This window comes from Amphiura filiformis, chromosome 19 (genome assembly GCF_039555335.1).
Source record: "Amphiura filiformis chromosome 19, Afil_fr2py, whole genome shotgun sequence".
Lineage (NCBI taxonomy): Eukaryota > Metazoa > Echinodermata > Ophiuroidea > Amphilepidida > Amphiuridae > Amphiura > Amphiura filiformis.
In genome coordinates this window covers 26,620,904-26,647,758 of record NC_092646.1, presented here as the reverse complement: position 1 = coordinate 26,647,758, position 26,855 = coordinate 26,620,904, and the positions used below count along the sequence as shown (strand labels likewise).

General features: G+C 37.4%; 2 protein-coding genes across 2 annotated transcripts in view; both read left to right on the top strand.

Moving 5' to 3' along the window:
- LOC140141117 (acetyl-CoA acetyltransferase, cytosolic-like) overlaps positions 1 to 6,170 on the top strand; it is a 50,348-nt gene extending 44,178 nt beyond the window's left edge. The window contains exons 6-9 of the mRNA XM_072162902.1: positions 771 to 893; positions 2,444 to 2,598; positions 3,424 to 3,534; positions 4,496 to 6,170. Of these exons, the coding sequence (XP_072019003.1) occupies positions 771 to 893; positions 2,444 to 2,598; positions 3,424 to 3,534; positions 4,496 to 4,666 (560 nt within the window). The 3' untranslated portion in view covers positions 4,667 to 6,170. The remainder of the gene's footprint in view (positions 1 to 770; positions 894 to 2,443; positions 2,599 to 3,423; positions 3,535 to 4,495) is intronic.
- An 18,161-nt stretch (positions 6,171 to 24,331) lies between these two features.
- Positions 24,332 to 26,855, top strand: part of LOC140141116 (rho GTPase-activating protein 100F-like) — a 54,033-nt gene continuing 51,509 nt past the window's right edge. Inside the window, 2 exon segments of the mRNA XM_072162901.1 lie at positions 24,332 to 24,493; positions 24,496 to 24,756. Coding sequence (XP_072019002.1) covers positions 24,451 to 24,493; positions 24,496 to 24,756 — 304 coding nt within the window. The 5' untranslated portion in view covers positions 24,332 to 24,450.

Genomic DNA, 26,855 nt, shown 5'->3' with positions numbered 1-26,855 from the left:
TGAACATATGTCTTTGAGCTGCTGAGTAATGGGCCACCTAGATGCAATAATTCATATAGCAGCCACCTAGTGGACATAATTATGCCATTTTATTCTGCTGAGTCCTAAGCAATCTAGATGCAATCCATCATACAGCAGCTTGTGGACATACATCTTTGTGCCACTGAGTCCTGGGCAGTTTAGATGCAGTCAATCATACAGCAGCTAGTGGATGTCTTTGTGCTGCTGAGTCCTGAGCAATGTAGATCATTCATACAGCAGCTAATGGACATACATTTTTGTGCCGCTGAGTTTTGGGTAATCTGGATGCAATCATTCATACATCAGCTAGTGGACATACGTCTTTGTGCCGCTGAGTCCTGAGCAATGTAGAAGCAATCAATCATACAACAGCAAATGGACATACGTCTTTGTGCTGCTGAGTGAGTCCTGAGCAATGTGCCTTTGTAAAAAAAAGTGCCACTGAAATTTTTAAAAAAATGGTGGGGTCTGACTCTTCTGCACATGCACACAGTGATTTAAACAATAATAACGGTCCGCACTCTGTTTCGAGGTCATTGCATGAAATGGTCAGGGTTTGTCACATCTATATGCATGTATCATCTAACAAGCAAATTGATTGGGATGCACATATGGTGGGATGTGATCGATGAGGTTATGAATAGATCACAAAATAAAAAACAGAAAAATATTCTGATGATGGAAATATATCAAAATGTGGTAAAATAATAATTATTATCATTAAAAAGAATTGATTTCTTTGTTTACAGGCAATACAGTAGTAGCAGCAGACGAACACCCCAGGCATGGTTCAAATTTAGAAGGAATGACCAAGTTGAGGGCAGCATTTATCAAAGATGGTAGTGGTACAGTGACAGCAGGAAATGCATCAGGTATATATTGTCACAATCTTAGCATATTACATACAGTTTGCAGTACTATGCAGCTGATATAGGATCCACAACTTATAAGTTTCCCCAACACTTTTTGGAAGAATTTTTTTTATTATGAAATGTAAAAATGTTAATAGCCTTATTTGGTGTACACATATGGACCAATATATTGCATCATGCATCATTGCGTTGAGTCACAATAGTTCATTATGTAAAAAAAGAGGCCGATTTAAAAGTTGCTTATGAGTCTATAGGAGTCAACTGTCAAACAATGCAATAGGCCAGGCCTATTGATGTGTTTGCTAAGGAAAGTTGAACGCTTGGTTTGCACACCTGTTAGCAACCCATTGAGTTTGCATTGTGATCATTTTGATTGTGGTTAAGAACACAATTAGCATGAACCAGTTGACTTGACAACCATTGGTTTTGACATCACACTACGACAGCGAATGGACTCAAAGGCAACTTTTAAAATGGCCTCTTATATACATAATGAGTCATTGTGACTGAATACAATGTGTGATGCTATAAATTGGTCCAGATGTGTACAACAAATAAGACTATACATACCTTGTTGTACAATAAATTGTACCAAGCATAATAATGAACATAATTTGCATTATCATTTTTCATTTCGATTAAAAAACGACAAGTGTTATCATTTTGCATTTCAACGATAGTGTCATCATTTTTCATTTCAATAAAAAAATTAACCCACTGTGCAATATGCAAATGTTCAAGGTACAAAAGAAAGAGCCATCAGTACAGAGGCACCGATATCGCTATAGGACCAAATTAGGCATTTGTGCCTAAGTGACATAATGAAAAAAATGTCTGTGGAGAGAGATATTCCTTGCGCATTTATAAGGGCAGATGTGTCACTTGTGCCTAACAAATTACACACAACCTGCCTGACCCTACATTGCACTTTGAAAAATGGGCTATTCCAGTTGAAATCCATACAACATTTATGGAAGACATGGCCATAATCTACCACACAAGGAGTGTGAATTTCAAACGGGGTTACCTGAATGGGTGACTGAATTTGAAGTCTACACTCCCTGTTTGGGAGATCAATGTCATGTCTTCCATAGGTGTGTGTGAGGATGTCAACTGGAATAGCCCAATTCTATTTTATTCCCACACATTTCTACAAGAATATTATTTTGTGTCAAGGAAGTCTGGAGCCACTTGTTTTCCAAGGAAAATATTGTGCTCATGTATTTACTTTCAAAACGGACCCTAAACAAGTATTTCCAGGGCTTCCAAAATACCCGAAACACATATTTTGGTCACATTTACTACCCTAAAACAGTGACAAAAAATATCATTTTTTTGCAATTATTTGACACGTCCTGTTAAATATACCTTTTTTCTGATTTTTAATGGTTTGACACCTTGCACGATGTATGTGAGTACATCGCTTGCCCATGAAAAATACCCTTTTTATGCTTTTTGCACAAGCATGATCCACCTTGGAAAACAAGTGCCCCCACCCACCCCTCCTGAGAAGAAAATAAAACCTGCTTTACCTGGCTTCTCCATCACAGGAATCAATGATGGTGCAGTGGCATTGGTCTTAATGAAGCAATCAGAAGCAACTAAAAGAGGAATCCCAGTTCTAGCCAGAATAGTTAGCTGGGCTCAAGCTGGTGTAGACCCAGCTATTATGGGTACTGGGCCAATACCCGCTATCAAAAAGGCGGTAAGTATGTGTATGTGGATCTGACCCATTCAGGCCAATATTGAAAATTTTAAATTTTAAATACATGTATAGGCAAAAAACAAGGTGTGGAGTAAGAGAGAACCTGAGTGTGCTAAATTGGATAGGCTGCACTACGATCGCAAAACTGAGGGCAGTGTAACGGGATCTTGTGTAAGAGTTGGACAGTGTAAGAGCTGTCTTAAATATGGTAATGATCTTCGAGCCAAAGCAGACGACATAAATAAAAATATCTTTTCTCATCTTTTCTAGAAGCTCTAAGTATGTATCATTTTTGTAGATTATTTAATAACCATGTTTGGTAGGTAGGGCCTGGCAAGCATCAGTTACCGAGCAGCCAATTTGGGATTCTTGCAAATAGATGTCCTCCAAATCAGTATGGACAGTGTTGTGTGCCTGGCAGAACTTGAGAAACAAATATGATAGGGACATAGATTTTGCGTAATGGGCAATATTCAATTGGAATTGTCTAAAATTTCTGACTATATTCTGAGCAGACCAGATCATGTTACAATCATATGAAAATAATTTCATATCAAGAGGATCACTAGAGAAATACAGTGTATGCATGCATGACTAAATATAATGAGTGGAAAGGGTATTTTTTTTGTTTGCAACCAGGCAAGTCAACTCGCATTATACGCCTAGGGTTATGAAATTTTTTCAACCAAGTAGAGTAGTAAAACTTGTTTTGGGTAATCTTGACAGAACTTAAAATAAAAGAAATACAGTCAGATAGAAATGTGCTGCCCATCCAAGAATCAGATGACTTATATAACTGATTTTGTGTGTATATTTTTTTTGCAGCTTGATAAAGCCAAGTGGAGCACATCAGATGTGGATTTGTTTGAAGTGAATGAAGCCTTTGCAGCCCAGTCCATAGCGGTTGTCAATGACCTAGGATTAGATCAAAGCAAGGTAAGGTTTTTTTGGTCGAATTCTGACATCCAGCATTTTTTTTATACTCATAAGATGAAACATGTTAGTGATACACTCAAGCTGACCTGTGCTGATTTTGGTTAATCTGCCTTCAAGAGTCTAGGCATATCACATCTTGAGTACTCATCAACTGTATGGGATCCATATTAGAGCCCTGCAGGGCAAGATTTTGTTTACCCTAATCCCGGACTTCCCCGCCCGTCCCATTTACCTCCAAACACTGAATTCCAATTAAGTCAAGGGAGCCCGAATGCACCATTAGGCGAAAACTTATAATAACCATCATATCCATGATCAGCTCCCAAGTTTCATAGGGGTAGAACAGGACAATTAGCTGTTAGTTGCTTGCCAATAGGAATTTCAAGCTTGCTCAATTTATGCAGTAGAACAGAGGGTATCAAATGGATAACAACTGCTTCAAGCATGCCTGCTTCCCAAGAACAGTATGTGATTGGGGCACTCCACCAGAAGCTGTGAACATTGCTAATACAGAAACCATGGATGAAAGAGATAACAGACAATTTCCAAACAGTTAAAGTCTCAGCATCACATACCGAATATTTTACGGTCTTTCGTGAAAACACAAAGACACGCAAAGCTCAATCGCATATACGCAAAGGCACGCAATGCTGGCGTGATTGTTGATTGTTAGAAATGGAATGATGGAACAATCAGCCCTCATAAATATGCATGAATTCACAGCATACAATGCACACAGACTTTGACTGTTGATAAATAGTCTGTAGTAGTCTGCGACAGAAACATTCAAGGAAACAGCAACAACTTGACAAATGACAAATGTTCCTTCAATTCTTTTTCTAGGCATGCATGGTCTTAAATTTGTCAAAACAAATAGTTAATGGAGATAACTTGGTTTATATTATTGGCACTAGAAGTCTACAAGTTACTATCCATCTCTCCTTTTACTCTTTTTTCACAGGTTAATGTGAATGGTGGCGCTATTGCTTTGGGTCATCCAATAGGAGCATCAGGAGCACGTATATTAGTCACGCTATTGTACGCCCTCAAGAACAAACAGGCCAGCAAAGGAGTCGCAGCGTTGTGTATTGGTGGTGGTATGGGCATTGCAATGTGTGTGGAAAGACCATAGTAGGAACATGTTTATCGCAAGGCTGGGATTTAGAATTCACCTTTACAGTAAATCCCACAAACCTTTATGGGTATACCCATGATGTTGTCACCTGACATCACACCAATGTGCGCAATTGTTAGTGAACATCACTAATGCAGATTTCAATACCATGAATTGTGCAGTAACAATGTGTGAGCATGCACATTAGGGATCCAAACGCAGAGGCTTATGGGATTTACCAGAAAAAAGTTTGTCTTGAAAATCTGTTCACACATATCAATGTTAAAGCCATATCGTAACATTTCCATAAAAATAGATTAGTATTTCTTTTCCATAACATCTTAGCTTTACTTGTCAGATTTGTCCCCTTTTAATATTGAGCTGAACAACTGAGGTAAAGCAAAAGCAAATGTTACAATATGGCTTTAAGTCAGATTTGATTCATTGTCCCATGTTGGGCCTTTTTATTAGAAAAGATGAAAAGGTTAAAAAATTAAAATGCAATAAAAAGAAACCCCAGCAACTACATTTAGAGTGCATAGCCTTTTTGCCGTATGTGTTTGAGACAAACCTTTTTCACCTTATTTGATATTTTACTTTATTGTGTTTGCAGATAGGACATGAGTTTCACATACCAAATGTATTCAAGGGCATTTAGGAGATAAAAAAATTTGTTTTTGTAAAAGTGAATGTATTTTCAGATTGAATAAATCAACACTTCTGCTACATAAAGGGACCAATAATTTTTTAGGAAAATGTGGAAGACCCTTTTTCAGGTAAAAATTGGAAATTTCAAATGAGAAAAGTTGGGGGAACACCAGAATTATTTGGATGATGGGAATGCACATTTTTTGTCTAAAAAATATGAATTCCCCTCTCTCCCATAAATATGGAGTCCCTAACCAATCACTGCCTTCATTTTGCAAATGTATTTACTATTCACAATAATTACTTTGCAAAAGTAAATTAACTTACAGCAATAATTTTCAATAACAGTAAATGTCAGTAAAATGTATTTTGTTTGAAGGGGGTACTACATCCCTCGATAAATTTGTGTCTATTTTTGCATTTTTCTCAAAAACTAAAAACACAGTGGTAACAAAAGTTATGTATATTATAGGGGCAAGGAATCCAATTACTACACTGGAATTTCAGTGACCCAAGACAAGCGGTTCGTTATTTATGATAAGAAAAGAGGTACCGCTAGAATGTACCTCATTTCCTATCATATATACTGAACCGCTTGTCTTGAGTCACTGAAATTTCAGTGTAGTAATTGGATTCCTTGCCCCAATAATATACATAACTTTTGTTACCAGTGTGTTATTATTTTTTGAGAAAAGTGCAAAAATAGTCACAAATTTACCACATGGGTGTAGTACCCCCTTAATTACTTTGATTACTTTGTACAGAGCTGTCATCTGTTGCATTGGAAAATTAAAGGCCATATTTTGACTGCTCAGTGCCAACAGTGGGTATGTGCAATAGCTGCCATGTGAAGATGAGAACAATATATTGTGTGTGAATTTCCAAATGTTCACAGGGCAGCTATTGCACTTACCCACTTCTGGCACTGAGCAGTTGAATTGTTCACTTTTGAAAGTAATCAGTCGCTTTTTTTAATGTCTATCCTTTTTTGAAAAGTGACTTGTAGCTTTAACTAAACCAATTGGGACCTAATCACGCAAACGTTATCTGAAAGTCTCTGAAGTCGAAAAGGAGATATGGTTCATTGTACATGGTCAGAAATCAATAGAAAACAAAGGAATTCTTCATAAAAACTTTGACTTTTGAAGACCAATTGAGAGTCAAGTTATATCTCATTTTGTAGCTTTCGATCCAGAGAATACGATGTTCTATCACTATTGAGGGATTAAAATATATATTTTGTTGAAGTTAAATGTTTATTTATATAGTTTATCACAAAATTATTTTATGATTCAGTTACTTACAATCGGTGATGGTTTAGTTTCAAAATAGCTGTTTTAACAGCTAAAAGTAGAAAAAATCCTCGGTATACAAATTTTGTATAATTAAATATATATATATATATATAGCAGACATTTTAGCTGCATTTATGTTCAGATGTTACCTGGAAGCAGTTAACCTTTTAACCAATGACGTAAATTTGGTTTTCAAAGCAACAATAAACAAGCTCATTGGTTAAATGGGCTATTCCAGTTGAAATCCATTCACCCCTTATGGAAAACATGACCTTAATCTTCCACACAGGGGGTGTAGATTGCAAATGGAATCACCCATTTAGTTAACTCCTGCAAACTTGCCTTCTTTTGCTGGCTGGGTGAAACTTGAATGCAAATTTGATTGCAGAGGTCATCTACGTACCCAATATCATGCTCTTAAAGCACACTCTACGGCTGCTCTTACTGAATTCCAATAGAGTAGGTAAATTGGGGTTTTTTTTAATTACAAATAATGGCAGATTTAGAAGTTAATTATATTTCTGCATGAGGTGATTAACTTTAAAGGAAGGTGTCATGATATATTTGGAAAATAGAATTCTTTAGAACTTAAGTATAACATAAAATGTTGTCCCTTTCAAGCACTCATGCAAAAAGAACATGTAAATGTGCCTAATTCCTTATGGAATTGCTGACATTTGTACAGCGTGATACTGGTAGAGTGTTTTTATTAATGAAAATCATCATGATCACAAATTGATATCAAATGCATGATCCTATTTTTCTCATTAACATATTAAAATTAGGTGTATTTCCAAAGATATCAAAAAACTCTTGAATTAATCTCAAACGTGGTATATCACAGTCAAGACTTATTCATCAATTTTTTGATGATTTCTTCAGAAATATACTGATTTGGAACACCTTATTTCAACATGTTAATGAGAAAAATATTATGAGCTTTCACCTAATACCAAAATCTGCATTTTAATGGGGTAACGTGGGGGTTGAGGCTGTCAATCAGGCCACCCACCTTTAATTTAAACCAATAATTATATAAAATCATTTTTTTAATGTATCCAAGTGTGTGAAAATATATCAATACATAATAATGACAAAATTGGACACCCAATATTTATTGGTCTCGCTATGAGTTTATAATATGGACACAACTACATTTTGTCCAATATTTTAAAACTCATAGCTCAACCAATAAGGACTCAATCAATCCAATTTTATATCATGTGTCGGTTACATTCCAGCCATATTAAAAGAGAGCAATAGGCTATTCCATTTTGAAATCTGCTATACCTCTGTGGAAGATTTAAGAAACATCTTTCACAGAAGGAGTATGTTTTTCAAATGGAATTGGCTATGGTTAATTATTTTGAAACTCATACTCCCCCTGTATTATGGCTGTACCTATATCTTTCACAGCTGGAGTGAGTATTTCAAATGGAAGTTACTCAATTTTCTATTCTATTTGTAACCACTACAGGGGAAGTGTGAATTTCAAATTAAATAGCCCAATTATTAAACTTCTTAACAGGTTATCTAAATGTGTGTGATGTTTCAAAGTCTGTCTTTTATCATGATCTGATCATTATTATGGAAATTGAATTTTTATAGTTGAAAGTTATTTTTGTCAATTTCAAAGTGGGCTGTTCTAGTTGAAATCCATACACCCCCTATGAAAACATATTTGGCAAGATCTGGATGTACTCTATTCATTGAGGTTCATTTCGTCGCTATCAATCCATTTTCCACTAGATAGCAAATTAGTACAGGAAATAGAAATGAGTGAACTGCATTATGGGAAGTGTAAGATATCATCTCTGGTTTATAGAACTGTACAAAATCCACACGCACAAGCGCCCTCGAAGGTAGTCTCCTACACAGCCAGTTTGCGAGACTACTACCTGTAGTCTCGGGCCAGACTGTATGTGGCTATCACGAACATAGGAGGATCGACGAGTGTCAGACCGACGCAAACTGGCTGTGTAGGAGACTACCTTCGAGGGCGCTTGTGCGTGTGGATTTTGTAATGTCAAGAGGGCATGTCATGGTCCACTCCGCGCTGAACAATTGCTACACTGGTAACATACATCATTTTCAGATTATAGTTTTAACATATTTTTCTGGTGTATAATTTATGGGGTAATCTGGACAATAAAAGTGTAAATTTGTTGTCAGTAAGTTAATTATAGAACAGCTCAAGACTACTGATACATGTATAATAAAGTAACACTTGTTTTATTTAGCAAGTGGAAACATTGAAATAATAGGCTTTTTTTTTTTTCATTTTCAACCAGTACAAGCACAATGGAAGTATATCGTGTTTAGCATTTTGCTAATTTTAAGCTGCATAATTAAAATGAACTCTAATAGCCTCTAATTAATTATGCAGATTAAAATTAGCAAAATGCTCAATGTAATATACTTGTATTTGATGACTTCATCAATAGCAGGATCAGCAGTAGATATCTGCTTCATCAATACAGTACCGTATTATGCTTCATCAATACCATGCACCAATTTATATAGCTTACTGATCAGCCATATTTAGCTATAATATAGATACCTACTTCATTATTCAATGTTGATATGGTAGCAGTAATGACTTCATCAATAGCAGGATCAGCAGTAGATAGCTGCTTCATCAATACAGTACGGTAACCTGCTTCATCAATACCATGTACCAGTATAGCCTATATTAGCCGTATATAAAGTCTGCACAAAAAGTAACGCAGCTGTTATTATAATAATTGTTTTCACAATATTTCAACATAGAGAGAAGGATGATTTATTTACGGGCATTTTGATACCCCATTTGTCAAATGTCGTTCAATATTAAAAACACAGACTTCAGATACCTACTTCATCAATGCCGGTATGGTATAGCAGTAGATAATGACTTCATCAATAACAGTATCAGCAGTAGATAGCTGCTTCCTCAATATAGTATGGCAACCTGCTTCATCAATACCATATAGCAGTATAGCCTATATCAGCCGTATATAGATACCTAATTCATCAATACCGATATGCGATAATGACTTCGTCAATAGCAGTATCAGCAGTAGATAGCTGCTTCATCAATGCCAGTATGGTAGCAGTAGTTCTTCTTCACCAGATGACGTCACTACATAGAATCAGTGTGCTGTAAGATTGACAGGGGGTTACATAGATTTTGACGCGTCACTGCGAAAAATCGAGCCGCTTACTACCTACCCTAAATTTGTTGGTTATATGGTACAAGATATCATAAACATTAGGTAAAATGGTGTTTTGAATGAACCAGGGAGGTTTAACAATGAGAAAAAGTCAAATTCCTATAGGCCTTTTAACACATAAATGAATAGGAAGTCTATTTGGTGGCGTGCACCCTGTCGGATTCGTGTGATTTTGCTATCAACTGCAGATAGCTCAATTTTAAATGCCTGTTGGTTGTCGTTTTTGTCTGCCCGAATTAAAAATCGGCATTCGGCCTATAGGCCCTATGCCGCGCTATTTAAAAAAATGGGGGAAAAGAGGTAAATATAGAAAAACAGGCAGATGATAATCTCTGCTTTACAAGTGACGTTTTAAATTTTGGTCAGCTTCGTCATTTTTACATTTCTTTATCTGCAGTCGGCCTAATGCCGATTTTCTCTGAGCGCGCAACCCCGTTCAATGCAGTTTTGCCGTTTCGCGCCGTACTGAATCATCATCTACAACGCGTGCTAGGCAATGTTTTTTTTTTTTTTTTTTTTAATATTATTATTATTATCATTTTTTTTGCTTGCTATCTTCTGAAGATAGCAATTTTGTTCAGCTTCGTCATTTTACCATTTCTTTATAGCTTTGCATTCGGCCTAGTGCCGATTTTTATACTAATGTGGTGAGACATGCCGTAATTTGCTCGATTCTGGTGCCGGTGTCTATAGAGCTCCTGCATTGATTTACATGGGTAATTTTAAAATTGAAATATCTCAAGAACCGAATACCGTATGACGCTGAAACAAACTTTGAAATAAAGCTTTAACATTTCTCTATCTGTTTTATGTCAATTTGGTGTTTGTCGGATTCGTGTGATTTTGCTATCAACTGCAGATAGCTCAAATTTAAATGCCCGTTGGTTGTCGTTTTGTCTGCTGAACGCGATAAAGGGTAGGCCTAGGCTACATACCACAAAAAAGCTTTCCAGACTGATGTATTAGAAAGAAAAAAACTCGCCGCTACATGATGAAGTAAAATTTAGAGAAAATAATGTAAAACATTACTTCTAGAGTAGAAAGATGCAATGAATCGGGATGAGATTCTAAATGCTATCTTCAGTAGATATAGCGAAAAATCCTAAAACGCGCACGGTTACTCTGCCCGAATTAAAAAATTGGCATTCGGCCTATAGGCCCTATGCCGCGCTATTCAAAAAAATGGGGAAAAAGAGGTAAAAATAGAAAAACAGGCAGATGATAATCTCTGCTTTACAAGTGCCGTTTTAAATTTTGGTCAGCTTCGTCATTTTTACATTTCTTTATCTGCAATCGGCCTAATGCCGATTTTCTCTGAGCTCGCAACCCCGTTCAATGCAGTTTTGCCGTTTCGCGCCGTACTGAATCATCATCTACAACGCGTGCTAGGCAATGTTTTTTGTTTTTTTTAAATAGTATTATTATCAATTTTTTTTTTGCGTGCTATCTTCTGAAGATAGCAATTTTGGTCAACTTCGTCATTTTAACATTTCTTTATAGCTTTGCATTCGGCCTAGTGCCGATTTTTATACTAAAAGAAAATGTGGTGAGACATGCCGTAATTTGCTCGATTCTGGTGCCGGTGTCTATAGAGCTCCTGCATTGATTTACATGGGTAATATTAAAATTGAAATATCTCAAGAACCGAATACCGTATGACGCTGAAACAAACTTTGAAATAAAGCTTTTACATTTCTCTATCTGTTTTATGTCATTTTGGTGTTTGTCGGATTCGTATGATTTTGCTATCAACTGCAGATAGCTCAAATTTAAATGCCCGTTGGTTGTCGTATTTGTCTGCTGAACGCGATAAAGGGTAGGCCTAGGCTACATACCACAAAAAAGCTTTCCAGACTGATGTATTAGAAAGAAAAAACTCGCCGCTACATGATGAAGTCAAAATTTAGAGAAAATAATGTAAAACATTACTTCTAGAGTAGAAAGATGCAATGAATCGGGATGAGATTCTAAATGCTATCTTCAGTAGATATAGCGAAAAAATCCTAAAACGCGCACGGTTACTCTGCCCGAATTAAAAAATCGGCATTCGGCCTATAGACCTTTTTCTGATGACGTCACCTAATCGATATTGGGGTCTCAGATGTAAACAAACAACACGTGCGTTTCTCACATGCCCACAATGTGAAAATACCAAATACTGCGTATTTTCTCCTCTGTTTTGTCAGCTTTCACATTAGCTTCCATAAAATAGTTTTTTAAATGGAACTATATATTGGTTACCTTTGTTTCAGATTGTTTTGATACCACAAAATACAAAAGATGCGGAAAAACCGCCATGCTATTTGAAAATTAATCTTTGTTTTCTTTTACATTTTTGTTTACTTTTTACACCGTGAGGAACTAAACGCGTACTGCGAGCTGGCAGTTCCGCGCAGGACGCCTAGCGTGGCGCAAAGTTGACCGCTCGCGCCGGCGCGGTATTTGCGTTTGGGTGCTGATGACTCGAATGCTGGACCCCAATATCGATTGATTGGTGACGTCTGAGAAAAAGGTCTATAGACCTTTTTCCCTCTTTCCCATCATGCACTATTCCAGGGGGGTATGAGTGTCGCAAAATACATCATCTCCCGGGGAGTACAGAGTTATGTTCATCACATTCTGGAATACGGACATTTCGACTGGTGCCTTCATCACAAAAAAGGAATCCCCGATAATGATGATAATGGCGCCACGGTCACTAATACTTTTCGGGGGCAAAAAACAACATTTCTATGCCTTATGGACATGGTGTAGTCACCCAAAAAAGTTTCCTGTTATTGAAACCTAACTTTGCATACATTTTATAGACCTAATGGTGAAAAACTGATGACGGGACACGCAGTGATATTTTACCGGCGTCCGTTTCACTTTTTTTTTCGGAGTTGAAAATAAAACGAACACAAAATCTCTTACACAGATGTTCTGCATCGCTCCGTAACTGCATCACTCGTGTATTCAATAATTGCATAATTAGTAACATCGATGGCCTTTACGATAATCCGCATATATGGAATCAGTATGCCCATATTAAGACAAAATAATTGCAAAGGCCTGGCAAAGATCATCGGATGCACACGATCTATGAGGTTGATGAACTACGTCATACCCCCTGGAATAGTGCATTGTGGGATAGAGGGAAAAAGGTCTATAGGCCCTATGCCGCGCTATTCAAAAAAAGGGGGGAAAAGAGGTAAAAATAGAAAAACAGGCAGATGATAATCTCTGCTTTACAAGTGCTGTTTTAAATTTTGGGCAGCTTCGTCATTTTTACATTTCTTTATCTGCAGTCGGCCTAATGCCGATTTTCTCTGAGCGCGCAAACTTAACCCCGTTCAATGCAGTTTTGCCGTTTCGCGCCGTACTGAATCATCTTACTATAAATAGGCTAATGTTGTATCTATCTATGTATGAAGATCGAAAGGCTCCGTCAGTTTGGATCCAAATGTCGCCAAATTCATACGGAAGATCGAGGAATATACGAGAAATGGACTGGACTTTATTTGGTTGAAATCGGTCAAGAATTGGCTGCAAAAACAGTGAAAATATGGGTAAAAACGGGTTTTTGTTATGAAAAACTGCAGCTGGCAGGCAGCGCGTCAGCGCCGCGTGCGTAATGCGCACTACGCCAATGCGCGCATAAACGGCGCAGAGCCACGCGACTTGCGAGCCAGAGACCAGTGGACATCATACAGAAAGAAGGAAAGATAAATACAGAAAGAAGGAAAGATAAATAAAAAATTAAGGACAAAAAGGTACATGGACGGGTCACGGGATTATGATAACACTTCCGCATACACGCTATGAGAGGACGTAATAAATACGGGAACAAGTTGTGTGTTGTATAAACAACATGAAGCGCTACTATGAAGAAAAATGAAATTAAAATGACAAAAGAGGTACGAGTAATAGGCCAATGGGTTAAAGTAACTAAATGAAAGGGAACGAAACAAAGAAGGAAAGAAACTAATCAGGAAATGTACCGGTAAGAAAAAAAAAAGAAGGTAAAATAATGAGAACAGAATTAAATAAAAAAGCAGCAAATAAAAAAAGAAGGTAAAAGGGAAATGTAATAAAGAGACAGATTTATATATATAAAAATATACCTTTCAATGATTCTACCTGTTCAGTATTTCTTCCTGTTATAGTGAACGCTCACATTTACCGTACTCATCTATCGGGGACCCGCGCGAAGCGCGGGTATCCCGCTAGTCTTACTATAAATAGGCTAATGTTGTATCTATCTATGTATGAAAATCGAAAGGCTCCGTCAGTTTGGATCCAAATGACGCCAAATTCATACGGGAGATCGAGGAATATATGAGAAATGGACTGGTCTTTATTTGGTTGAAAACGGTTAAGAATTGGCTGCAAAAACAGTGAAAATATGGGTAAAAACGGGGTTTTTGTTATGAAAATCGGTTGACAGCCTACGCGTCACTGCAGCTGGCCGGAATCGCGTCGGCGCTGCGTGCGTAGTGCGCACTACGCCAATGCGCGAGTAAACGGCGCAGAGCCACGCGACTTGCGAGCCAGAGACCAGTGGACATGATAATACGGAAAGAAGGAAAAATAAAGGACAAAAAGGTACATCGACGGGTCACGGGATTGTGATAACGGGTGAATAAATAAATAACATGGCAACGGAAAATCACAAGCTAAGCAGAAGAAACTAAAAACGAAAATGTAAGAAGAGACAGATTTAGATAAATAAAATGTACCTTTTCAAATAATTCTACCTGTTCAGTAATTCTTCCTGTTATAGTTAACGCTCCCATTTAGGCCTACTCATCTAGCGGGGACCCGCGCGAAGCGCGTGTATCCCGCTAGTCTTACTATAAATAGGCTAATGTTGTATCTATGTATGAAGATCGAAAGGCTCCGTCAGTTTGGATCCAAATGTCGCCAAATTCATACGGGAGATCGAGGAATATACGGGAAATGGACTGAACTTTATTTGGTTGAAATCGGTCAAGAATTGGCTGCAAAAACAGTGAAAATATGGGTAAAAACGGGGTTTTTGTTATGAAAATCAGTTGCCAGCCTACGCGTCACTGCAGCTGGCCGGCAGCGGGTCGGCGCCGCGCGCGTAATGCGCACTACGCCAATGCGCGCGTAAACGGCGCAGAGCCGCGACTTGCGAGCCAGAGACCAGTGGACATGGACGGGTCACGGGATTATGAACACGTCCGCAGACACGCTATGAGAGGACGTAATAAATACGGGAAAAAGATATGTGTTGTATAATTCTTCCTGTTATAGTGAACGCTCCCATTTACTCATCTAGCGGGGACCCGCGAGTAAATACGGGAAAAAGATGTGTGTTGTATTCTTCCTGTTATAGTGAATGCTCCCATTTACTCATCTAGCGGGGACCCGCGCAAAGCGCGGGTATCCCGCTAGTCATCTACAACGCGTGCTAGGCAATGTTTTTTTTGTGTTTTTTTTAAATATTATTATTATCATTTTTTTTTGCTTGCTATCTTCTGAAGATAGCAATTTTGTTCAGCTTCGTCATTTTAACATTTCTTTATAGCTTTGCATTCTACAACGCGTGCTAGGCAATGTTTTTTAGTTTTGTTTTTAATATTATTATTATAATTTTTTTTGCTTGCTATCTTCTGAAGATAGCAATTTTGGTCAGCTTCGTCATTTTAACATTTCTTTATAGCTTTGCATTCGGCCTAGTGCCGATTTTTTATACTAAAAGAAAATGTGGTGAGACATGCTGTAATTTGCTCGATTCTGGTGCCGGTGTCTATAGAGCTCCTGCATTGATTTACATGGGTAATTTTAAAATTGAAATATCTCAAGAACCGAATACCGTATGACGCTGAAACAAACTTTGAAATAAAGCTTTAACATTTCTCTATCTGTTTTATGTCAGTTTGGTGTTTGTCGGATTCGTGTGATTTTGCTATCAACTGCAGATAGCTCAAATTTAAATGCCCGTTGGTTGTCGTATTTGTCTGCTGAACGCGATAAAGGGTAGGCCTAGGCTACATACCACAAAAAAGCTTTCCAGACTGATGTATTAGAAAGAAAAAACTCGCCGCTACATGATGAAGTCAAAATTTAGAGAAAATAATGTAAAACATTACTTCTAGAGTAGAAAGATGCAATGAATCAGGATGAGACTCTAAATGCTATCTTCAGTAGATGTAGCGAAAAAAATTCTAAAACGCGCACGGTTACTCTGCCCGAATTACAAAATCGACATTCGGCCTATATGCAGCGCTATTCAAAAAAAGGGGGGAAAAGAGGTAATTGATTTACATGGGTAATATTAAAATTGAAATATCTCAAGAACCGAATACCGTATGACGCTGAAACAAACTTTGAAATAAAGCTTTTACATTTCTCTATCTGTTTTATGTCATTTTGGTGTTTGTCGGATTCGTGTGATTTTGCTATCAACTGCAGATAGCTCAAATTTAAATGCCCGTTGGTTGTCGTTTTGTCTGCTGAACGCGATAAAGGGTAGGCCTAGGCTACATACCACAAAAAGCTTTCCAGACTGATGTATTAGAAAGAAAAACTCGCCGCTACATGATGAAGTAAAATTTAGAGAAAATAATGTAAAACATTACTTCTAGAGTAGAAAGATGCAATGAATCGGGATGAGATTCTAAATGCTATCTTCAGTAGATATAGCGAAAAAATCCTAAAACGCGCACGGTTACTCTGCCCGAATTAAAAATCGGCATTCGGCCTATAGGCCCTATGCCGCGCTATTCAAAAAAGGGGGGAAAAGAGGTAAAATAGAAAAACAGGCAGATGATAATCTCTGCTTTACAAGTGCTGTTTTAAATTTTGGGCAGCTTCGTCATTTTTACATTTCTTTATCTGCAGTCGGCCTAATGCCGATTTTCTCTGAGCGCGCAACCCCGTTCAATGCAGTTTTGCCGTTTCGCGCCGTACTGAATCATCATCAACAACGCGTGCTAGGCAATGTTTTTTTGGTTTTTTAAATATTATTATTATCATTTTTTTTTGCTTGCTATCTTCTAGACTACCCCGTAGTCCACTTGCCCATTGTGTATACTCTGGATATTGTATTTAAGCTTAAAACTCTGATTTAATTAATGTGTGCACAATTGATAGATTTTCACATCTAATCAGTCACCCTACTCCCTCTGTTTGTTAGCTTCCCAAGTGGACTACTGACATTGCCTTGCGGTTAAGATTTTTAACACGGGACTCTATGGAGAGTTAGGCCACTTTCTGGCCTAACTTTCTGGTCTAACTAAAATTGGCCAAGATGTAATGTATCTTTAAATGGATCTGCCTTGTGATTGGTCGCCCATACCTCGCTATGATTTAAATCATCTGGGCCCGCGCCATTACCATTAACTACACCGTAAACAACTGTCTGTGGTATTTGCGGCGCTTTTGTGTTGACGCGAAAGTTAATCTCTCATCAAACATCTAGCGCGTACTTGTGGTTAATGGACTGATAATCAAGTATGCTTGATAGTGTGTTTTTAGAGAGCAAAGTCCAGGGGGTAAAGTTCTGCTTACAATTCAAAGTTCATAGTCGAATTTTCGGGGTTCGCTATCAATAAACTGGTAGATTCCAAAATCAGAATTGTTCAGTATTAAAGTGAGCCGTTATAATTATGCAAGATAATGTTGCATTCAATTACTTTTATTGTCACTAATCGTCTGATATTTAACTCTTTATGACCATTTTACTATTGAATACTTTAATTTTAATAAACATCAGTATAATTTTGAGTTCAACGAAATGGGTTCATCATGACTAATAATAACATATTTTTAATAAAATTCGACTATGGCATAGTCTAGCTATCTTCTGAAGATAGCAATTTTGGTCAGCTTCGTCATTTTAACATTTCTTTATCGCGTTGCATTCGGCCTAGTGCCGATTTTTATACTAAAAGAAAATGTGGTGAGACATGCCGTAATTTGCTCGATTCTGGTGCCGGTGTCTATAGAGCTCCTGCATTGATTTACATGGGTAATATTAAAATTGAAATATCTCAAGAACCGAATAGGCCTACCGTATGACGCTGAAACAAACTTTGAAATAAAAAAAAAAAGAGCAAATGCTGCGCACTACCAAGAGTGATGAAAAAGGCATGCAGAAGAAGTGGTAGCCCAGCAAAAGCATGAAAACACAAAGGCAACTGTTGGGTCCCCCTGCCATGGGTGGGCAGAATCACAGCACCATACAACATACATAATAAGATCAAACAAATAACATTGACCTTAAACTTGATGCTAGCTAGGCAAAAATACAATATAGGCCTAGGTGTAAACCAGCTTAAGTGTCACCCTTAGTCTGATCCTGACTTTCTAGCTGGATGCTGGCTTTACTTGTAGTTATTAGAATGAAACATGTATTGTACAACATGACTTGCGAATTTCTTCATGAACCCATCCAATTATATACTGCGCCAAAAAGTATCCTTACACTTGGAAAAATCCTAATCTTAAGAGGTGGGGTATGAGCGTTTGGACAGTATTTTCTGTGAGACATGAGGCCCATCAGACATATCGAATTGCATTCTGGATACGGTATACGAAGAATGTCCTTCTGATATCAAATAATTTTGATTTTTTAAAACTTGCAATATAATACACAATTTATGGCCAATGATAAAAAATTGATATTTTTGATATTTAATAGTCCTCGAAGTAAACTTTATAAATCTGATGGTACTTAAAGTGCATGTACAATTGGTTTGAGAGTGGCAAATGGCTAATTTATGCGCCTTTAATTTAAACCTGAAACAACAAATGAACTGAAAAATAAAATGAATGAAAAGTACAGAGAAGTAAAAACTGAAATAAAACTGCTTTAAATAAAGCTTCATTGAAGAAACTGTGTTGTCTCTTTGTTGCGCTTGTTGGAATATTTTTCTCTTGTATAGGACAGTTTGTCACTTTTAAAACTGGACCTTCGTCTAATTTTGCTTGTAACTTGAGGTCACATTGGATTCAATGGGGTGTCATAATATCTAAATGGCTAGTGCAATTTACCTCAAAACTTGGGAATCAGATTATTTTGGTACAGGCCTCAATGTGAGCTACAAAACACAAATAGTACCTTTAACTTCTGCCCTAAAATTACGTATGTATTGGCAGTGCATGACACTCTGTATCTCTTTCTTCCATGGTGACACGGCGCAGGCCCTGACAGATAGGCATTTGTTTGGCGCCCTCACCATTAATGCTATCTACGGTAGACAGCAAGATTGGCGAAAAACATCATCGAGTATAATGGCCTGCATTTCGGCAATAATCCTATACATAAAGAACAACTTGAAAGTGCGTTTTGTGAAATAAAATAATCTTAAAGTGGACTTTGCCATAGCTGAATAAACTGTGAAAAATCACAATCCTAACTTTTTCGTTGTCATTATCAAAATCAACATCGCTGTGCGTGCATGATCAATTATCATCATCCGAATCATCGTCGTCGTCGCCATCCTCCTCATAATAATAATCAACATCATCATCATCAGTTCGTCATGTTCATATCATTAATATTATATCATCATTATTATCATCATTATCTTCATCATCGTCGTCGTCATCATCATCATCATTATCATTATCATCTTCATCATCATTATCTTCATCATCATCATCGTCATCATCGTCATCATCATCATCATCTTTTTATACAACATTAACATAATACCCTATAATACCCTGTAATGATCATATCTTTCTATATTAAATAAAGGTTTTAAAGATGTTCACAAAGTCATAGCATTATTGCCATTATACAGTGGCTTAGCCAGGGGCGGCTGCCCCTTCCACATGTTAGAAGTCCCCTCTTCCCCCGGCCTCTTCCCCCGTGGGATGCTGGCCGCCTTGGCATTTTGGAATTGTAGGCCTTTTTTTTGTACTTTTAGCCCATTTTGACCGCTTTCATCAAAGTTTCCCCTTCATGAAAGTTGCCTCCCCCACTTGTCCACCCTGAGGCTTTGAAAAAGCGCTGACTATACGCCAAAACAAACCACTATACCATAATGTGGTTCGTATACCCAGAAGGGGCGCCAACATAAGCCTCATCCTATATACCTACCGAAATATTATGTATTATATATTATTACTATATGGGTTTATGAATATCAGTGAATTATTTCTTGAGGCGAAAAAAGAATATAAAATATGAGGGTCATTCAAAATGTTCTACCTCCATCATCACATCCCTGTTATCTTATGTGCCAGGATATTGAAATTACACATGATTATACTCTTAAATCTAGGCTACAAAATAAAATTTATTAGATGAAAATGATTATGATTTTTGGTGCACTCATAGAAATGACTTGTTCGCCTTGTTGGCGCAATTCAAAAGGAGTAAGTTTGGACAACTCAAAAATAGTGTAAAAATTGCCAAAACAAAATTCATTTTAGTAAACTGAACTTAAAAAATGCTGAAAAAGCTCAAAAAGTTCCGTCAACTAATCAACTTTGTTGGCATTACTTAAAAAGTTGATGTAAGTCGTTGCGTCAACTTTTAAGTAATGCCAACTTCTGAATTCAAGTTCAGGGAACTTAGAAAAATAAACAAGGTTCAAAGAACCAATTAGTTGAGTTATTGTAACTCAACATGTAAGTTGATGTAACTCGTTCATATTAAGTTACTGGTACTTATTGTTTTGAGTTATTCCAATTTGGTACTTTGTTACTTAATTCACGTAATTGGATCATTTTCTACACAATTAGCAGTATTCAAATATTTATTTTTGTAATCAGTGCAAAATTTTGTATACTACTATAGCACACCTCTAGAAATTATGCTAACCTAGTTTCATTTTCTGAGTTGTAACAACTCAATAAAGTAAGTGCAAATGAGTGCGACCACCATAATGATATCGAGTCAGCGTTACTCAAAATTGTACGCGTTGGCATTACTCGGAAAGTTGACGCAACGACTTACATCAACTTACTGAGTAATGCCAACGAACAATTTCTATGAGTGTGGTTAAGATATGTGTTGGTTCAAGCGAATACATATTTGGTACATCGGAAACGGTTAAAAACCTGAGTATATTCGTCTCAGTTAAAAACTAACCAAAAGTTATGGTATTTGGCGAACACAGAGAAAAATCGTTTCCTTGTAAAACAATTATTAATGGTAGGCCCTATTGGGTAGGCCCTATCCGCTTCTGAAAAAAAGGTTTTGTGGAATATTTGCCGAACAACTACCCCCATCGGAAAGAACAAAAACGACAACAGCTGAATGAGCTGATAATTAGGCCTAATTCATATAATGAAGTGATTGCATTTTCCTGGATATGACTGACTGTATGATATTATACCAGTGTATCGCCTAATTCAGGACATGCTTGATATCCTGTATTGGAACCAGGTTGCAGCACGGCCACAACTATAGGCCTATGACGAGTACATATTTTAGGAGTAGCATATAGACCCTTTATATACCCAGTCCCATAAAAAGGTTACATGTAGAAAATGATCCGCATTTTCTGATGGTACAACAAAATAATTGTTCAGATATTATTTATTCATCCTTCTTGTAACTGTTTGCAAAGTTTCAATTCCGTATCTTAAAAGCAACTTATATGCGCGCAAGATGAACGTGTCACGAGTGGCTAACCATCAAAATATCGCACAACGTTGAACACAATAACACTTTTGTTTTCAGATATATGTTTCTCTTATTTTTCATTGTTGAACTTATTGCACAAAAGGAACATAATAACAATTAAATATTGTACACTGAAAATGAATCGGTTTTAGAGCTTCTTCTTGACTCATGGTGGTAACAAATAAAGGAAGATGATTAGAAAAGAACACGCACGGTTTTTGATGAAAGCAGTTCTGCACGCTGTATCGTCTGTTATCAACATAGTGAAATGAATAACAATATTTTGCGTTTACGGCTTGCTTGGATTTTGTTGACTTGAAAAAATTGTTCCGTAAACGTATTCTGTATTCAAGAAATAAAATGATAAAAAAAATATCCCCCCCCCCCCAAAAAAAAAACGTGCTAAAACACACAAACGACAACACCAAAACACGGACCTTAATAAACAAAACCGAAAACTTTGAAAGTTAAAGAAGGTGGCATGATATATTTGGAAAATCAATTTCCTTAAAACTTACGTAGGGCCTATATAAACATAAAAATAATGTCATCCCTTTCAAGCACTCATGTATTTTGATGGGCTAAAGTGGGGGGGGGGGGGGAATGTGGTTGTTAACCAGGTTACCCACCTTAAAGTTGGGTAACCTGATTGATAATCTCATCCCCCACTTTACCTCATCAAAATACTGATTTTGGTATCAGATGAAACTCATATTTTTCTCATAAACATATTGAAATTGGGCGTTCCAAATCGGTATATTTCCGAAAAAATCATCAAAAAACTGTCGAATTGGTCTCAAATATGGTATACCACATAATTTTCAGACTTGGCAGTTTTCTGATGATATCTTCGGAAATAGGCCTACACCGAGTTGGAACTTCTAATTTCAATATGTGAGAAAAATAGGGCCTTTCACTTGAAATCAATATATTACATGATCATGATGATTATCATTAATAAAAACACTGTAGACTACAAATATCACGCTGTATAAATGTTGGTAATTCCATTAGGAATTAGTCACATTTGGAAAAAACCCATTTACATGTTCTTTTTGCATGAGTGCTTGAAAGGGATGACATTTTATGTTACCGGTATATGTAAGTTTTAAAGAATTTGATTTTCCAAATATATCAGGTCACCTTCCAACGCAAAATAACAACCTAAAAAAACAAACAAGCAACAAACTTTTTTTTGTTATAAAAAAAAGTAAACTAAATGAGAAATGACTATATTTGCAACTTGAAAGACTAGTAAACGCATTAAGCATTGAATACTTCGATGGATTTGTGTTTTCTTTTTGTTCTGATAAATATTGATAAAAAACAAGCAAACAAAATTACATTTATAGCAAACACACAAACAGCACGGGAAACAGCACTAATAAATAATAAAAAAATATATATGTAATTCTTGTAGGCCCTATTTTACATTATTTTGTGAAAAAAAAAGCAAAGCCTATCCCCTAACTGATTTTTTTACACGTGGGGATGTGAAATGCTCATGCATATCATTTTATTGTTTTTCTTCTGAAATTCTTCTATAAATTGGTATCAAGTTTAAAGTTTACAACTGAACTTTTCTTCATAACATAAACATTTTGTATTCATTCATTCACTCAGCATAAATCAGCCTGGCATAAATAATGTTTACAAGAAAAATATACGCATGCGCAATAGCTTGACCTTTGTCTTTTATGGGCATGTACCGCAATCCCGCAAAATGTACACAGAAACGTACAGTACAGGCTGTGCATGTACAATCCTTATTTTGATGTTTCGCCGATGATGTATGTGAATCCCCGTTGCACGGATTAGTGCTTGTAAAACAGCAAAGATGACTGCAAATACACAACATATGCGACCGATCCTATAACAAGATGACGGAGAAGGGATCCTGGAGACCAAGGAATCCCTTGGACGGCCAGAATGGTACGAAATCTGGTCGCGAAATTCAGTTGTCTCCGTCGCATCGTGGAAGGTCTGCTTCGGCCGACAACTGGCTCGCTGCAGAGGATGTGCACATTGATGCTACACCGACTGAAGTTCGCCATATCCAAGGCATATCAAATGAAACCGTGCAAACCATTCAAGCTGCTGAACGAGAACTCTTTACTGATCTCACAACAGCAGTAGACAACCTGGAAGATTCTAATTTCCAAATTGGAATGTCCACTGGTCGACCACCAAATGGTCGGGGAACGAATCAGCCGATTGGTTTGGTTCAAGAGCGAGAAATTCACGGTGGATCGTACTCGCTACGGACTGTCGAAATTTCCAAAATTCCAGGTGAAACTTTAGGATTTTACATTCGAGAAGGCAATGGAATGGACAGACGAGATGGAATATTTGTGTCTAGATTAATGCTTGGTGGAGCTGTGGAAGGCTCAGGATTAATACGTGTGGGAGATGAAATTGTGTTTGTAAACAGTGTGGAAGTTATGAGCAAAACCTTAGATGAAGTATACCTTATCATGCAAATTCCAACAAGACTGTTACTTACATCAAACGAAAGCAGTTTGGAAAATTCCTGTATAGGCCCAAGTCAAATGAGGGCATTTTTTATAGTCCTGCCCGATACCTGGGCACATTAAGGACCAATAAGTATAAGAAGAGTAAGATGAATGGCGGCAGTCATGGCAGTAGTCAGCGCAGGGAGATATCGTCCATGCTGTCGATTGTGATGGAAACCGAATCGGAAAGTCAAGATTCCGATAGCATGGAGAGAGTACACTCGAGGCGTGGAAGAGGCTCACTTGATATCCAACCTACTCAAGGATCATATTATCCAGAAGCATATGAACGAGAAACCTCGTCTTCGGTTGCTTCAACCTCTAGAGCATCTTTGGATGTACCAACAAGTGCAAATCACACAAGAACACTTTCATTAGGTATACAAATACAGGATGAAAGAACAGAAACACAAAGATATATTAGGAAGGATCAATCCGCTTTACGGAGAGGTCCGGGCAGCAGGTCTGCCTCCACAAGTGACGATCCCGATACCCCAACCCATCTTACAAAAGTTCTCCCCGAGCCGCATCTTATGGACCAGAAATGTCACCCATGGATGGGGATGAAGACGGACTTGTCTTCGTAGATGTGAAGATTACGATGATTTGACAGTTTCTGAATCGAACCTACATGATTTTAACAATGTACATGGATTTAGGAGTAGTGCACCAGTAAGACACTCAAATTCGAGACCGTATTCTGGCGCACGAATAGCATCAGATCCAGTAGGTGATAAGAAGCCACCTCCAGGTTTAAGACATTCTTCGTCCTCGGATGATATTACGGTCCAAAGTAACGGATCATCCCGCCAAAAGTACCGCAAGTCCAGCAAACCACATTCCAATACAGGTAAGTGTGCACTAAAGTCTGTAAGGGGGAGGGTGAATTTTATTATTCACAAACAAGTTGTGAGTCTGATATTGGAATTACCAGAACTGCACAAAATATTATTTTTATTCAGATACAGTCATAGTTTTTCAGTTAATTTGAGATCCATAAGTTCATCTTTCTTCATTTAGTTGGTCTCTAATTACCGGGTACATATTTCAGAATCAGATATGCAAAAGCTGTAACAAACACATTTTAAAACTTACCGAGTTTATAATTAAAAGGCCACCAATCAATGTCTGCCAGATATTATGCTATGCACAAATTATTTGCTACTGAACCAAGTCCTGCCAAGATAAAAAGCGCTTATTTTAAATTTATAAGCAAATTTGATTAATTAATTCTTAGAAGCCTTTCAAAGTTTCAAGTGCAAAAAAACAAAACAATTAATTTTTAAATGGTACCCCCTGGTATTTTAGTACCGGTAATGAAATAACTAAATATCCTGCTATTTAAGTTGAACTGATCAAGGTTTTTACTTTTAGTGCCCCCCCCACCCTCACCGATTTTTTAAAAGACTAGTGCACCTGCGGCTGTGAGAGCCCAGATGCTGTGAGAGCACTGGCATGATAGCGATACTGTTTGACCCCAGATGACCTTTGAACTCGGATGACCTTGGTGCATTTTTCATGCTCCCCTCAGTCATACAAAGGATTCCACCTATCAAGTTTAAGGACAATGGGGCAAAGTTGAAATTTAGCCCCTACATGACCTTTGACCTCGGTTTACCTCAATTTTATTGTGCGCATATATTCCCCTCGTATCAAGGATTGCACCCACCAATTTTGAACCCGATAGGACAAAGTTTGAAATCCATGACCTTTGACCTTGGATGACCTCCATATAATGTTTTACATGCTCTCCTCATATGAAGGTTTCGACCCACCAAGTTTGAGCCCGATCGGACAAAGTTTGAAATTTGACCCCTCCGTAATGACCTTTGACCTCGGTTGACCTCGATTTTATTTCGTGCATTATATTCCCATCCTATCAAGGATTCCACCCACCAAGTTTGGGCCCGATCGGACAAAGTTTGAAATTTGACCCCTCCGTAATGACCTTTGACCTCGGTTGACCTCGATTTTATTTCGTGCATTATATTCCCATCCTATCAAGGATTCCACCCAAGTTTGGGCCCGATCGGACAAAGTTTGAAATTTTGACCTTTGACCTTGACCTCCGATGACCTTCAAAACCACATGGCCAACATGCTTTTCCCTATACCTATCTATATCACGAAATTTCAGCGCTTGAGCGTCGAAAACGCAATGAAACGCATAGCCGGACAGACAGATAGACAGACAGACAGATAGATAGACAGACAGATAGAGACCGCTTATTATTTTATTAGTATAGATTTTTTAATTTCAAATAATTTTGTTATTTTCCTTAAATTTACTACCTTACGAATGTACTTGATCAAAATTTGCTGAATTTTTAACTTGTAATGAAAAGCCTCAAATCAAGGAAATACCCTGGCATGATGAATCATCATCAGTGAGAGTACAATGACCTTGCACTTTGCCACTTTTGTCATTTTAGATCCAGGAGACACTAATCTTGCACACAGGTACCGTAGTGTGAATTTCAAATTTAAGGTTACCTGAAATTGAATGGGTGCCAGGGGTGGGAGGGGGGGGGGGTAGGCCTATACTCACATATGTGACCATCCACCACAACTGAGCCCGGATGTCTCCAGTGCCACTATTGAGATATGCTCCATTGAACTTAACAATAAACAATAGGAAACAAAGGATTTATTGACTGTTTTATTGATTTTTCACTACTTAAATGTCAAGTACTATCTAGACATGATAATTGATATGATCATTTTAAAGCTAATTTTTGAGATTTGATTTGAGAACAAAATAAACGTAAACATAAACAATGCGATTTATAAAGCGCCTTTTACAAAAGTAGGCCAAGCGCTAAAACATGGGTCCTGACTCCTGATTTGAAAAAAAATTTGTCAAAAACTGTCAAATCAGCCATTTTTTTGGGGTGACAAAAAATCCCTAAATATGGGTAGGGGTTTCAGAGTTCTGGCAGCGGCGCACCCA